At 43.4% G+C, this 15,716-nt stretch overlaps 1 protein-coding gene across 2 annotated transcripts in view; it reads right to left on the reverse strand.

Annotated features, from left to right (window-relative positions):
• Nucleotides 1-13,048, reverse strand: part of LOC100931439 (mas-related G-protein coupled receptor member X1-like) — a 38,329-nt gene extending 25,281 nt beyond the window's left edge. Inside the window, exons 1-2 of one of the 2 annotated variants that reach the window (XM_031941748.1) lie at nucleotides 12,933-13,048; nucleotides 596-2,082 (exon numbers count right to left, since the gene is read on the reverse strand). In XM_031941748.1, the coding sequence (XP_031797608.1) occupies nucleotides 1,099-2,058 (960 nt within the window). In that variant the 5' untranslated portion in view covers nucleotides 2,059-2,082; nucleotides 12,933-13,048 and the 3' untranslated portion in view covers nucleotides 596-1,098. Of the gene's footprint in view, nucleotides 1-595; nucleotides 2,083-12,932 lie in introns of those variants that run through there. The other variant, XM_031941747.1, reaches the window with a different exon arrangement.
• Nucleotides 13,049-15,716: the final 2,668 nt, after the last annotated feature.

A 15,716-nucleotide genomic window follows, 5' to 3' on the forward strand; every position in this document is an offset into this window, starting at 1 on the left:
CAGAAGCTTGATTGATTTAAAAAAGCAGTTTGTGTTTGTGTGTGTGTCTGTATTTTTGTCTTCTGTGTTCCTCTTAGCTGAATTACAAAGGAAAAGATCTGGCTATTTGGGATTAAAAAAAAAAAAGAAAAAAGAAATCAAATGGAGGCTCAGTGATTTCTTCCAGGATATTTCACAGGAAATAGTTGTTCTCTCTCTGTGTGTGTGTATGTGTTTGTATTTCTTTTTCCTCTACTCTTCAGGATAGGGACATGACCATTTGTTTTAGAAATCTTCCTCTGGGCTATTGACACATGAACCTTTACCCTGAAGTCCCTAGATAAAGGAACTTCCAGCAAGTTATGGAGCTCCAAAGTCTGGAATTAGATCTGAGTTCAAATCCAGTCTCAGATAATTACTAGTTTTGACTGAGCAAGTGATTAAACCTCTTTCTGTCTCTGTTTCCTTAAGGGTAAAATGGATGGGTGGAGAACACATCTTGTCCAGGTATATTGTGAGGATTAAACTGGATTTTTTTTTTTTTTTTTTTTGCTGAGACAATTTGGGTTAAGACACTTGCCCAGAATCACACAGCTAGGAAGTGTTAAGTGTCTGAGACCAGATTTGAATACGGGTCCTCCTGACTTCAGGGCTGCTGCTCTATCCAGGGGGCCACCTTTCAGCCTCTAACTACAATATTTTGAAGGGCTTAGTACGGTTCCTGGTATAGTCTTGTTGTTCAGTCATATGACCCTAATTGGGGTTTTCTGGACAAAGATGTTTGAGAGCTTTGGCATTTCTTTTGATAGTTCATTTTACAGATGAGGAAACTGAGGCAGAGTTGAGTGACTTGTGCAGGCTTATACAGCTTACATTCTCAGACTAGATGTGACCTCAATTCTTCCCATTCCAGGCCTTAGAGTTCTTTCCTTTTTGGATATCCAGCTGCCTGGCATACAATAGGCACCTAATAAATGTTCATCACCTAGAGTTCCCATCTTAGGCATCCACATAAATAATGGCAGGGGAATCCTGATTTTCCTCCCAGAGGGGGGAGCTGCTACTGGGTCTGGAGCAGGGGGCTCACTTCAAGGGCTGCTGTGTCTGAACATCTTAAGTTTAGAGTGTGATCTCCTGGTTGCTGGTGTGGGGGATGTTTGTTGTCCCTCCTCCTAACTCTTGCTCATCCCCAAGGGCCCTCTGGAGCACCTCCCTGAGAGGCTCCCTCCGCTTATTCCCTAGTCTGCCCACGAAGAAGTAAATGAGGGGGTTCACACTGCTGTTCACACAGGCCAGGGGTTCACAGAGCCAATAAAGCCTGAGGCCTAATTCAGAGTAAAAATACATGAAATCCCTAATCCCCAAGGGCAGGCCGCAGAGCAGGAACACAAGGACCGTGAGCAGGACCAGGAGGTAGAGCCTGGGCGGCTGCCGGAGCCGGGAGCTGCACTGGACCCTCAGCAGCAGAGTCAGGCTGGACACGCACATGATGCAGGTGAGGAGGAGGAGCCACGCACCCGCGATCAGGAAGATGTAAATCTCACCATAAAAAGTAAACAAAAGAAAAGGTAGTTGCCAGAACATCCCGGTCAGAACCCAGAGGACAGCGCAGACCGCGGCCGACGTGTGCTCGGGGCGGCGACATCGGTACCAGAGGGGGAAGAGCGCGCATAGACAGCGCTCGGTGCTGATCGCGGCCAGGAGGCTCAGGCCCACGGTGTAGAACAGATATTTGAGGAAGAACAGTATTACCCATGTTAAATCCCTAAACTTTCCAAAACACGGATGTATGGATTTAAGAATGGAACCACAAAGGAAGAGGGCGTCGGCCGCCGCCAGGTTGAGGATGTAGACGGAAAAGTGATTCCTCGGGATGCGGAAGCCCAGGAGCCACAGGACGGCACCGTTCCCCAGCAGCCCAAGCAGCGCAATGAGCAGAGAGAGGATGTTCATCTCGTCATAATAGAGACGTCTTTTAAATAAAATCCCATTTTCATTATAGTCTATATAATTGTTGTAATAATATTCTGGATATTCAGGCGTGGGGGACACCGTCATGTTGGGTGGTCCGCGCTCCATGGATCCCTGCTCCTCTCAGCCACCCTGGGGACACAGAGACATAGAAGGACATCAGGATATGCCTGTCTCTATCTTCTTTGCCTTTTTCTAGGATGCCCCGAGGGGGCGCCACAGTGCATAGAGGTGGGTCTAGGGAAAAAATGAATTATAATCTTGTCTTGGAAACTTACTAGTGAGAAAAATCATTATTTCACGGATATTAATAACTAATTATTCAATTTGGGTTAAGACTTTCCCTTCCTATTTCCTCCTCCAGAAACCAGTCCCTTGGAAGTTATTCCTCCATCTCTAAAGGACATGTCTGATGGATGCATTTGCTCAAATCCTTGAAGTACGTGATTTTCCATCACTAAAGAGAAGCTTATGTAGGTTATTATTACCCGGATCACTGTTCGTGGTTCATTGGCTGGGGAGAAATGGATGCCTTTGTCCAGATACCTGGAGGCAGCTAAAGCTCCTCATGCCCTCAGTAGATGGAGAGGAAGGCTCTTGCCCAGCTCCTGGTCCACCCCCTCAGGGACTGTTGGTTTCCACCCTCAGGTATAGCCTCCTTTCTAAAGACTTTTAAAGAATTCAATGCTCTTCAGAGGCATCTTTGGCTTTCAGCCAAGATCCTGAGCTCAATGTTTTATTTCCTAGTCATCAATAAAAACCGATTATTAATTACCCCCAAATTGTCTCCAGGACTTGTCATTATTTACATTGGGGGTGTAAGCCTGGACATATTATTCAATATTTGTGTCCCTCGAATTCCGAATTGCAAAATGAGACCAAGAATAGCAGGAACCTCACAGAGATCTTCAGAAGATAAAATGAGGCAGTGTTTGTGGTGTGCTTAACACTGTGCCTGGGACACAAGTAGGTCATTAGAAAAAGCTGGTTTCATTTTCCCCTTTGCATCTCCCTCTTGTCATGATGTATAGAGAGGTATAGAAATGAGTCTTTTAGAGAAGATGGGGGTACATGTGTCTCATTTTTCTTCTTGACTACACTCAAATTCACCCTTTGTTTCCCCTCTCTCTTCTCCTCTTTCTTTAGTACATGGGGGTTTGGCTTCCTTCTAAACCCAATGTGGACAGGCCTAAGGGTGGGCTGAAGCGCTTCATTTAAAACAATGGACATTAGTTAATTCATTTCATGGATGTATGAATGCCATTTTCTGTTTCTTTACTCTTTTATTAATTCATAAATTCAGTCCATCTAATAGACCTTTTCATTCATTCTGAATGAATTATTCCATTGGTTATTCTTGGATACAATCTTTTACTTTGTTCTTTGAAACATTATGTTTCAAAATCTCCTGTCTTTGGTATAGAACCTACTAAGTCTTATGAAATACTGATTATTTTCCCCAGTATTTAATTTTTTTCTTGTTGCTTGCAATATTTTCTCTTTCATCTGGAAATTTTGAAACAAGGCTATGACATTCCTGCAATTTTCTTCATAGGATCTCTTAGAGGGGAGGGTCAGTAGGTTCTTTCTAGTTCTACTTTATTTTCTTATTCCATAACTTTTAGTAATTTTCCTTACTAATTTCTTGCAATAATGTACCCATATTCTTTTTTATTATAACTTTTGGGTATTCTGACAATTCTTATGTTGTCTCTTCTCGTTCTGTTCTCCAGATCACCTGTTTTTCTATCAGATTTTCTTAATTTTTCAGTCCCTTAATGCAATTTTATTCCACTTGCCCAATCCTAATTTTCAAGGATTAGGCTCTATCCACTAGATTTATAGATTAGAAAGATGGCTGTGCTCACTGGGTAAGTACAGAGAATAATGAAGCCTTTAAATAGATAGGCATTGATAAGGGGTCACAATCCTTCAGTGTCTTCAGTGCTGAGGAGAAATTGAACTATGGAGAGTAAGGATTTAGTTGAGTCCAGCTGCACTACAATAACACTATTAACTAACCCAATATCAGCAGCCTCTGAAAATGCCAAGAGAAAGGGGTTTTGATTAAGTGCTGAATGTTCAGAAGGAGTGAAGGGAAAGAGACCTAAAGGAATGGGGAGACTTTCAGAGATGGAGGGTGTCAGGGACAAAAGGACCAAGGTAATTGCCCCCACAGCTATCCTTTTCCAAATTGCCCCTTGCCTAAATATAAAAGTTCTCATCACTCTCGAAATCCTATCCACCTTCGTAAGTGGCTGAGGGGGTCTCAACCAGACCCACCTTTGAAAGATTCTAGCCTACTCATCCATTGCCTTTAAGATCAAATGAAATAGTGGCCTGTAATTTATGGAGCAGGTCACATCCTAGTAAGTGGCTAAGGGTCTCGAGGATTAAGACAAAAGGGGGAAAGGTACTGATAGTATCATAAAAGGGGAGAGAGGTTCTGAGATATAGGCTGAAATGGTCTTCTTAGCAATCTCCCCAGCTGAGATACACTCTTGACTCTGGGAGGTGGATAGTGGGTAAAGGAGCCCGGTTTAACACTGAGAATGTGGCACTAGTGTCAATATAAGACCCTTCTTGGCCCTGTATGAAAAAGGAGCCACTTCCAACAGGAGTCAGCAGCATGGTGGTCAGAATATCCCCCTCCTTGTGCCAGCCCTCCTGCCAGTCCTGCCTGTAGGTGTATCATGCTGAGTGAATGGGGATAGAGTGCGAGTCCTTCAGGGTTGTCTGGGGGCTTTCTCTTTTCTTTGCAGCATCTCCTCCAGCTCCCTTTTACATTCTTTCCTGTGACTTGGTTTTCCACAAGTAAAACAAACTCCTGCACTGCTTGATTTTGATGATACAGAGTAGAGACAATAAGAAATGAGCTGCTGCCCTGCACAAGGGTTGCAAGGAAAGATTTCCTTTTTGCCTCCCCAAGTTCCTTTTTACTTTTTTTTTTTAATCTTGCTCTGCAAAAGAAACTGCCCTTTCTGTCTCTCTATCTCTCTGTCTCTGTCTCTCTGTCTTGGTTTTAGAGATGAAACAATAGTAGAGGCCGAAGACTAGTGATTGGCCCACAGGTACTAGCTAGCGTCACATGCCAGACTGGAATCCTGAGCATCCTCACTGTCAGACCAACATTCCATTCACTCCTGCTCAGAAAAGATCTGGGAAGATCTTTGCAATAAACTCTGTCATGACAGGACACTGGCCTAACACACTTGGACTCTGCCTGTGCTGCGGTCTCAAGGAGGAGCCCAGTGAATTGCCAATCAAAATTAGTCAGCTTAATGGGGGGGGGGGGGGGAAGATTATTAACCCAGTTAGAAAGAAGCCAGACCTGCCTCACTGAGGCCTGAGTTGGCAACAAAAGCTTAGGGGAGTCTATCATGAAATGAAACGTTAGATCCCCAGGGATCTGGGAGCATCTGGGAGCTTTGTTAAATCAGTGGGTTAAGGGACCATAAGGGTGTAACCTCAAGGCGCTTTTCACCCACAACTTGAGTGAAATGGTAGTGCTCCTTTCCTCAGCCTCTGAGTCCCAAGATACTTAAAATTCTGCTCTGGAGCTTCCCAAGTAGCTTTTTTGGCACCAATATCCCTAACCAAGGTAACCATTGGTTGATACAGTTCCAGATACCCAGATGTGTATGAATACAGGATGAATGGGAACGGCTCAGCAAAGCCTGTGGGATCCTCCCTGGGGAAGGGATACTCCTTGGTAAAAAACTGGAGTTCTCCTTGCAGCCAGAGCTTCAAAGCATAGGTCCTGACCAAAGTTTAATTCATCACTTTCAAAGTAAAGGATGCAGTTTGCAAATTGGAAGCTTTCCCAGGCAGGAAATCTCCTCCTGTTGCAGGGAAGGTGGAGATTTTATGTAAAATTATGAAGCAGAAGGAAGGGAGAAGGCAGATTGAAATACAGTTAATTCTAGGGTTTGATCAATTTCTCACTCGTGCAAGGTAATTTGGGTATTCTCCAGTCCTGTAGGAACAGTTCTTAATTGATTGTTTGAAATCCTTGGGGTGGTTACTTGATGGGGATACAGAGTTCTGTGATATGAGCAGGCTCTACAATCTTTTTAACATTCACAGGAAACCATTGTCAATAATTGATTATTTTAAGCTACAGTGTAGAAGTCTGACTCCCAAGTCGAAGTCTGCTAGGAAAATGTTAACTCTTAAAAATCTAGATTATTATCATAACAGTAATTATGAAAATCACAATTATTTTTACATAAATGTGTATTGTAATGCCATCTTAACCCATTACTGTTATTCCAGCAAGGCATTTTGTCTGCCCAGATACGTAGGCATCTTTCCAGTTGTTTTGTTTCTGTAATACCATAAGGAAGTCTGCCCGCTGGTTTACTAGCCCCAAATTTTTAATCTATTGATTGTGAGAGACTATTAACATGGAGAGATAGTAGTTAGATGGTGGTCCTATTGCCTTGTCTTTACTTTTAATTTTTTAAAATGCATTTTGTTTAAAGAAACAAAATAAGATAAAAGAAAAACAGAAAAGGAATGAAAAAAAAATGAAAGGAAAGAGAACATTGAGATGTGCTCAGCAGAAAGTCAGAGTGAAGTCAAAATATATAACAACAAATGCCAGTTCAAGAAAGTACATATATATATATTCATGAATGTCCATCTTTTCTTTATTTCCTTATAAATTATTTTTTGTTTTTTGCTGTGAACGTTTTTACTTCTTTTTGTTATTGTTATATTATTAAGAAAGGATATATTTATATATACTTATGTAGATATATACATACACATACATACACACACATACCCCCACAATACAGACTCAAACATATCTTTCCTATCCTTGCTAGATTTTGCTTTAATTCTGCTCCTAATTTTCCTTGTTTTTAGTTTAAAAATTTTTTTTTCATGTGTCTGTACATCAGTTTCCTAAAGATTCTGTTTAGAGGAGAAAGTCAACCGTGAGGCAGTAGCCAGTAGTATTCCCTCAATTCCCTTTTTAGGTACAAATTTTCAATGATGTTCCCTCCCTCCTCCCCAAATAACTGGAATATTTCCAACATGAGATTCATGGGGGGGGGGGATTCTTTGACAGAATCCTCAATGTCACGTTTCCTACAAAACTGACCTCCTTTGTGTACATTTACTCTGATTCAGAACTTCTTGAGGAGTTTCTTTTCTTTGGGCCATTTCAGATGCTTCCCATAAGGCAGTTGAGTCCAAGTGTGTTAGGCCAGTGTCCCGTCATGATAGAGTTTATTGCAAAGATCTTCCCAGATCTTTTCTGAGCAGGAGTGAATGGAATGTTGGTCTGACAGTGAGGATGCCCAGGATGGGGCATGTGACACTAGCTACTCACCTGTGGGCCAGTCACTAGCCTTCTGCCTCTACTATTGTTTCATCTCTAAAACCAGGACAGAGACAGAGATAGAGAGATAGAAAGAAAAAGACACAGAGAGATAAGATTCCCATGCTTGAGACATGAGAAAGCTCTTTTTTTGACTACAATAAGGTAATTTGTAACATACCAGCTGAACTACATAAACTAGGAACAGATCTAGAATTAGATCATGCAGAGTGAAATCAGAAAGGGAGAAATGACATCACACTTCAGCATTGCTGGTGAGATGTAAAGAATCATTTCCTGTGCTGTAATAGAGGGGAAGTAGTTCTGAGAGGGAGGGAAGGGAACAGAAACTGGAAATGAGACCTGGAAACTCTCCTTCAGAAGCAGAGGGAAGGGCAGGCACATGTGTTTCTAGAGCACACTCCACAAGCAAACTCTTGTTTCTCCTTTTGTAATGCCAGAGAAACTGAGGCAAGACTCAAATTAGGTTTTTAATATTTTAATAGTGGAAAATTTGGACCTTGCAAGGAGAGGTCCAAGCACATCAGCTAAGCCATCCAACATGGTGTGTAGCCCGGGGAGAAATAGGGAGTGAATTATGTAGCAAAATCCTTGGGTTGATTGGATGGACTGAAAAGGGAGCAACCATTGACCAGTGGTCAGCATTGGTGTCTACTTCCGGTGGGACACATAACTTCTTGAAGCATAGACCTAGGGTCTGACCTTTTTCTGTCCTACAGCCCTCTGAGAACAGGGATCACAGAACTTCCTGAAACTCAGCCCCAAGGTCCTCCAGCCTCTGAGCAATCTTCACCTGGTCCTATTCAGTCCCTTCTCTTTATTTCATACATTTGAAGATTTCTCTCACAAATCCTGATACATTTCTTCTCCTAGGACATCTTTGTTATCTAGGCCTTCAGGCTGGTCCCTCTCTCCAGTATTATCTGTGACCCACCTTCTACTATTTAGAACCAGCACCCGCACATCTGTGGGAGCTTTCAGGATCCATCTCAGCTGAGAAATCTTCAACTATTGTAGTGATTTGGTGCATAAGCAAGTGGGTGATGGGATATTGCCGCTTAAAGAAATGAGAAGGAATCGGAGACCCGGCTTCCACCAACTAACACCATCTCTTTTGGAAACCTAGTTATCACAGAGCAGCAGATTGGCATCTGGCTACCAGTGTCACCCATAGAACTACAGTTCTGTCAAGGCCAGGGGCCTCAGGGTCATTATCCCATCATCCCCACTAAAACAGTCCAGACCCAGATTTATTTGGGCCAAAGGGACGAAGGTCTCATCTTCTGGAAAGGCTTCAGGCTGAGAAGGGGCATAGAGCTGGTCCTGCCCAGGGGGGCCCAGACTGAGGAGGGGGAGACAAGGGACTTGTAGGTGGTGTCAGAAGCATCTAGGGGCTGCTGAATGTCAGAATGAGGTCTCAGGGGATTTCAGAGAGACCCAGTAGTTGGATTTCATGGCATGGAGTCTGGAAGAAACACCTCTCACAAAAAGATTAAAAACGCAAGGACAAAATATGAGAAAAAAGAAAAGAATAAACCAAAGTGCTGTCAGTATGGGGGTTACTAGGGACATAACCAGGAACCTCACCCAAAGAAAGACGGAGGGGGGGGGAGGGGAAGATGAGGCTTTCATGAATATCTCTTCTCCAAACAGTTTTTCCTAGAATAAATATCAAAGAATATTTCCCCCAAATTCCTGCTTTTGTTTCCTCAAAGGAATAGGGGCAATGTGTGGAACAGTGTGGCCTTAAGTGAGTAGGATCTCTTTTAGCAAAAACTTTTCAGTCGTATAAGACAAAGCTTTTATCTTTACAAGTGTTAACAAAAATTAAAAGCAGTTTGAAACCCTGCCAGGGAACATGTGCAAAATCCACCTGCCAGTCCTCTCCTAAGTGTGTATCCCTCCTCCTGATAAACCTCAGGGTGGGAGGGTTTAACAGCCCTTTCAGAATTTATTTACCTGGGAGCCATAATTAGGGAATGTAGGAGTTAGTGGTTGCAGAAGGAAAGGTGCCATGGTCATGGGCAAACAAGCAGCAGCACAAGGGGCTGAATCTGTAAGCCTGTTTCCTTGGCCTGAAGTGAATCCCGCTTCTGGTGTCCATTACAAGTCATATCAGAAACCTCTCCAGGTCCATGCACAGCTTGCAGTAATTGGTCCCCTGCATGCTTACTGGGTATGTTTGCTTGGCTTTCAAAATAAATAAATCCCCTTTCTTTCCATTTAGGCCCATGAGCCTGCAAACCTGAAAGGCATACTTGGAGTCAGTATGGATATTCCCTCTCATTCCTGCCCCGATTCTGAAGCTCCGGGAGAGGGCTACATTGTCTGAACTTGGTGGGGAGTTAGAATCTCCAATGATTGGCCAATGAGTTTGGAAGCTTCCTCAGTTGGAAAGACTGGCAGCCATTGCTCTAGGTGGGAGGGTCCCCCTAAAGACACCTAGTTTATTTGAGAAGTAAGCAAGGAGTCTGGGATGGGTCTCAGAGACTGAGTCCAGACCCCTGGGACCAAGCCCTCCTTTCATCAACATACAGTATAAAGGCCTTTAGGTAGGGCTGGGGTGAGGGAGAGGTCAGTTTAGCTTTCAGGGTCTTACAAGCCTTGGCCTGATCAGGGAGGGATAAGATTATCTGCTTCTACCCATAGTAAAAAAATAGGAAGTGGGAGTTAGTTCATGGCCCAAATACTTAACAGACTGTTAGGGAAAGTGGGCCTTCAGACAGGGAAACTCTCCTCCCAGAAGCCAGAAAGTTAAGGGTTCTATAGGAGCAGCCAGAGAAGCCTCCAGGGCTGGGCTACCAAACAAGATATGTGCAAACTTGGATTGTGCTCATGGCTTCTGCTGACCGTTTTTCTGACTACAGAAATTAGATATAGGAGGAAAAAGCAGGGGTATGATCATAATCGGTCAAAACTGATACTGCAAGGCCTCAGCCTGAGAGGCACTGAAATAAATATTAAATAATTTGCTGAAGACAGATGGAGACCTTGGTAGGAATTTTCATTCTGGTAGAAACAGTCATTTTCAGAGAACTTGTAGTTCTAACAAACCTCTTAAAAGTTTCTTACATTGTTAAGCAGTAAAATCAATAAAATGATCTTGCATTAAAGCAAATAATTAGTATACAGCTTTCAATGCTAAATTTTAGATTAACTACCAAAATTCCCAATCAAAGACCTCCAGAAACCTAAGGTAAGGACTCTGGTACTTACACCCAGAGCCAAGCTTTTCCCAAATTTCACAAAGCAGAGGCTGAAGTCTGCTTCCCTTTGCCTGTCCAACCCCAGAAATCCCAGGCATATCCCTGGGGCCAAATCCTCCCAACAAAATCTACCTATGGCTGCTGCCCTCCCCTGGGTTAGCCCACCAAGGCACTCTGCTTTGTGCTGTCTTTCCCCTTCTTTCATGCCACATGATCTCTCCTAACTCCACTAAGCTTCTCAACCCTTCTTCTCCTCCTTGGAGTTAATGCTTTTAGGAGCCAAGTTCTTTTTAGGATTTGATCTGTCAGCTTAGGACATGTCCCTTTCTCCTGGCAAATGGCAAGTTCCACTAGGAGCTTGCCCTGTCCATAATAAATCTACCTTTTGCCAAAGACAATGGCCAATGTGAATTCTTTACATACTGAACCCCAAACCCCAACTTTTGGTGTCCATCATCATCTAGTGCCTACCTACCCCACATAATGCCTAATAATTTTAGATTTCAGTATTGTGACAGTAAACCCAAATAATTTAATTAGCAATGTCACAATTTTCATAAGTAACAACCAAATAAGACATAAAGCCTATCACAAAAATGGAAAGGAATCTCATGTACTTTACAATCCTTTCCAATTTTAACATGTACACCAATTTTTAAAAAAAGTTATTTTAAAAATCAATATTTTATTTTGTGATATTCTAACTTGATGTTCCATTAAATCTATCACTTGCTTTGCAAATCAATCTTTTTTGTCCCTTGTTTTTAAAATCACCTTATAAAAAAAAAATTTACAATATAAATATAATGACTTACAATATGGCTAATAAGTAAATAGCATTGGACCTAATTTCATAAAACTTACACATATTTCCAGCAGAGCTGACAAAATTTCAAACCATAGCTCACAATTTATGCCAATTACCCTTATGTGCATTTTAGAAAGCACTGTATTTCATCTAATTAGACAATACAAACGTGTGACTTCTTCAGTTAAGTTACCAGAACTTTGTTTTAATAACTTATTTTTTAACCCAACATCAAATCAAATACAGGTTTAAATTTCCAGGAATGTTTCAATATTTGTACAAAAATTTCTAAGATCTCGTGCTTAAAGTAAACAAATTCACAATTCTAGCACATAGCATTTAATAGTTATCATTTCATGTAATTGTAATTGTAAGAGATTCATCATATGAAACTTAAAACTCATCTTGATATCTAAGGAGGTAATGTTAAGCTCAGCATTCCCAGTCTAAATCTTTAGAAGTTGTTCCTACTTAACAAAGTTGGAGATCAGCAAACTCATCCTTCATTGGGATCAATGAAACAAGTTATTATTCAGGGATTCTAATCAGAGATTACAATTTTCATATCCCTTTTGTGGGCTTTAATTAGAGCTCTTTTAAAACTGCTTTACTATTATATCCCAATTAACAAGTTTCACTGAACTGATTGAGTATTCTCACCCTCTCACTCCTTGTCCATGCATCCCTGCTACAGTCAGGTAATGGAGGAAGCAGGGAGAAAGAGAATGAGATTCTCTTTACTCTATGCACTATCCTCTTCAGGGGCCTTAATTTAGTTGTATTTGCTTCCAAATTACACGTAAAGAAAATCATTTATCTCATCCCTGGCATTGTATGTTGATCATATCTAAAAACCCATATAAGGCTGCCCACTATGAAGCAATTAAATCCAATAAAGAAGTTAACACTCAGATAGCATCTGTTTTATGCTGAGCACTTTTGCAATCTGGAAACCACCAATTGCCAAACTCCCCAGTGACTGCTCTCCACTATTAGCTGACTTTATTTCTGTAGCCCCCAGCTTGGCCACAGCTGGGGTCCAGACAAAAAGTTAGGCTTTTTTCCCTTTTAAGGCAAGAGCCAAAAGCATCTTCCCGTGTTCTAACTGTAGCTTAGAAGTTCTTTTTCTCACTGGCTGCATTTTAAATCTTTCCAGGTAATAAAATCTAGCTCACAGAACAGGCATGATGCAGACATTCTGCAGAAACACCCAGACAAAAATGACATGGAAGAGAGCCGTCCCTTCCCCACCCAAATAGCCATCTCTCACCAAGTGCAGTCTCTGGTGGTGTGTTAGATTTCTGCTCTCAAGGTTTGGGTTTGGACTTCTCCTTCCCCTTTCCCTTCTTGGGAGAGCAGTTGTATTCTCATGGCTTGAGATGCCATAACACACAGAGCCTCTCACCTCTGACCCGCAATCCCCGAGGCCCTGGCCTATCCAGCAGTCTTCCAGAGCCCCCCTGTTCTGTGCCATTTATCAGGACTTCCTTCTGGCTCAACAAGTGCCACTCCTTGTAACCTCTCACCCAGAGATTACTGGTTATCAGTCTTGCCTAGCTCCCAGGCCTTCAGAAATCTCTGACCACTGTGTCCTACAGTGGTTCTTTACCAGTCTTACCCAATCAGAGGTCTTCAGGGATCTCTGGCCACTGCCTCTGTGAGCACTGGTTCTCACTTCCAACAGAGCACCTGAGGACAGCGGCTTGCAAGCTCGGGTCTTTATTCCATGTCTTTACACCCTGCTCTTGCCCTGTTTCCTGGTCCCCACTCCTTTTATCGGGCCTATGAAGTCACCCGCACAGCCAATAAGAGAAGGAGACATCTCCTGTTGATTATGTAACCTCAATGTGACCAGAGTTTCCACTCACAGGGCGGGCCGCACCGATCCCAGAGACCACATCCAACTGTCTCTGACATTAAGGTCTCTTTACTTCCTGATTGTACTGTGCAGGATTCCTCTCCGGACCCTTACAATTCCCTTCTATGTTTAGTGGGGCCGCTCATCCCATCAAGCTAATTACCATCAACAATAGTTGGCTTGATCAGTGAGATTACACAGTGTGTAAAGAACAGGAATACTTACCCTGGGCAGTCACTTCATTTGCAAATGCCCTAGAAGGTTGTGTAACCTTCACATTGCCAGTCTCTCCTAATTCCTAGGGTGTCAGAGAACCCTCTGGCCACTAACTTTTGCAGTGTCAACTAACTTTAACCTGATGCAGAGGCCTTCAGAGGTCTCTGACTATGATTTCTCAAACCGTAGTTTAATAACCAATAGCGCGCTCAAGAACAGCCATGTGCAAACTTAAAGTCTTTATTATACTTGCTCACCTAATGCCCTGTCCTGTTAACTGTGATGACTGCACTAGCACCCAGGACACCTTAGAATCAGCTGGAGTCAGGATAAGCAAAAGTCCTCGGCCATTATTCTTGGTCTCTAGGTGTAGAAGTGAAGGGGATGGAAGCAGAATCTCCACAACCTTCTTTTTTCCTCCTCTACCACCAAAGTGACTCTGGCTCATTTTACTCTGCCCCCCAGTCCCTCCTACAATCCTCTGTATACCCCAATCATTGAGCCAGTACAGGATAGTGGGAAGGAGCGTTTTCCAAGCAAATGCCCATAGAGTATTGTTCAATTGGTAATTAGCCTCAAGTGCTCGGCTGTCCTGACCTCAGTGCATGGACTCAACTTAACTCTGGACTCATGGACTAACTCAACTTAACTAAGAGGGCTTAAAGTCTCTACAATTAACTCCCAAGTGAACACCAGGTCTGTGAGAGACCCACATGTTCCCTATCAAACACCTTATCTCTCTTGGCTATCCATCCACTTGGCTCAGCTACCCCAGGAGACCCAGGTGGTCTTTAAAAGGGTCTGTGAGGTCACATGCACAGCCAAGCAAAGAGGGAGCCGTCTCCCGTTATGAAGCTATCTCAGTATGACCAGGGTCCTGGCCATGGGGCAGTCTGTGATTACAGAAATTACTTCCGGGACGCTCAACAACCTCCTGTTTGTGTTGGGCTTGATCCATTTGTAAAAAGACCCTAGCAAGAGTGTATAAAACAGAACAAAAGGAAACAAAACAAAACAATAAGAACTAGGCCCAGCAGGGGCCAAAATCAAGTAAGGCTACCATGGTGTTCAACCCACTCACCAAAATCATGTTCAGGCAGGTGGGATGTCACAAGTCAGGTTTCCATTTAATGAACCTTTGGTATCTAGTAAAGAAAGGCTCAGAGGGGGTGTATACAAGGAAAGTCATGTCCCACAGCCCTGCTTCACTACCTGGCAGGTGGGCGTGTTGGTCTTTCTCCCACTGATTTAGAGGCCTTGTCTACAAGTGGAAAACAGGGTGAAGCTTCTCCCCTGGCCACCATATGAACAGATGGAGACTGTGGGAGAAGTGCACAACCCCCCTGTCAGTTCTGTCAGTCTCAGGTGTTGCACATCACCCAGGACAGTCCAATTCAGCTGCTGCACTAGAGCTGTGTCTGCCGTCTTTGGTGTCATGGTCAGAAGGGACATGGCTGCTATCAGAGTCTGCAGGGCTGCTGACATCCGGCCAATCCTTCTGGGCTCTCATCATTGGCGACCCCTTTGTCGTCTGGTCCTTCTCTTCTTGGTTCCCCAAGTCATGGATTAGCCTGGTTGGGATCCACTCCTCTGCTGCTGGGTCTGCATATGGAACAAGAGCATATCTGGGACCCCAAGCCTTGACCCAACCTAGGCCCTTCCAGATACCATCTAAGCCTTTCCACATCACTGCGGAGGGTCCTTGTCCTTGTAGGCCGGTCTGTTAGTGAGTTGCACTTTCTGTGTGTGCCAGAAGCCATTGCTGGGGTGAGAGCCACATTCCTAATGTGAAAATTATAAGTAATTATGTGTGTATATCACCACATCTAAGCTTACCTGAGTCAGGGGGAGAGTTGTACAAACCCCAACACTCCCTTTTCTTGCTTAGATTGGAGCATCTTGAGGGTACGATTAGCCCATTTAACTATGGCTTGGCCCTTAGGGTCATAGGGGATGCCAGTGGAACGGGCAAGGCCAAATTCAGTGCCAAAGGAACAAAAGGCAGAACATGTAAAACCTGGTCCATCATCTGTCTTAAGTGCCCATGGGACTCCTGCAATGGAGAAGCAATGAGAAAGGTGGCTGATCACATGCTTAATGGTTTCCCTAGGATGGAGTGAGGCCATGAGGAATTGAGAGTGCGTGTCCATGGTTACATGGGTGCTTTACCTCTTAACATGAGTAGTGTCCATTTGCCATGAGGCACTGGGTGACTCACCACAAGGATTCTTCCCAGTATTTCGAGGAGGAGGACAGAAGGAGCACAAGTAGGGCAGCAACGAACAACAGCTGCAGGTTCTGCCTTAGAGGTGCCATACAGCCTCCGCC

This window comes from Sarcophilus harrisii, chromosome 6, assembly GCF_902635505.1.
Source record: "Sarcophilus harrisii chromosome 6, mSarHar1.11, whole genome shotgun sequence".
Taxonomy (NCBI): Eukaryota; Metazoa; Chordata; class Mammalia; order Dasyuromorphia; family Dasyuridae; genus Sarcophilus; species Sarcophilus harrisii.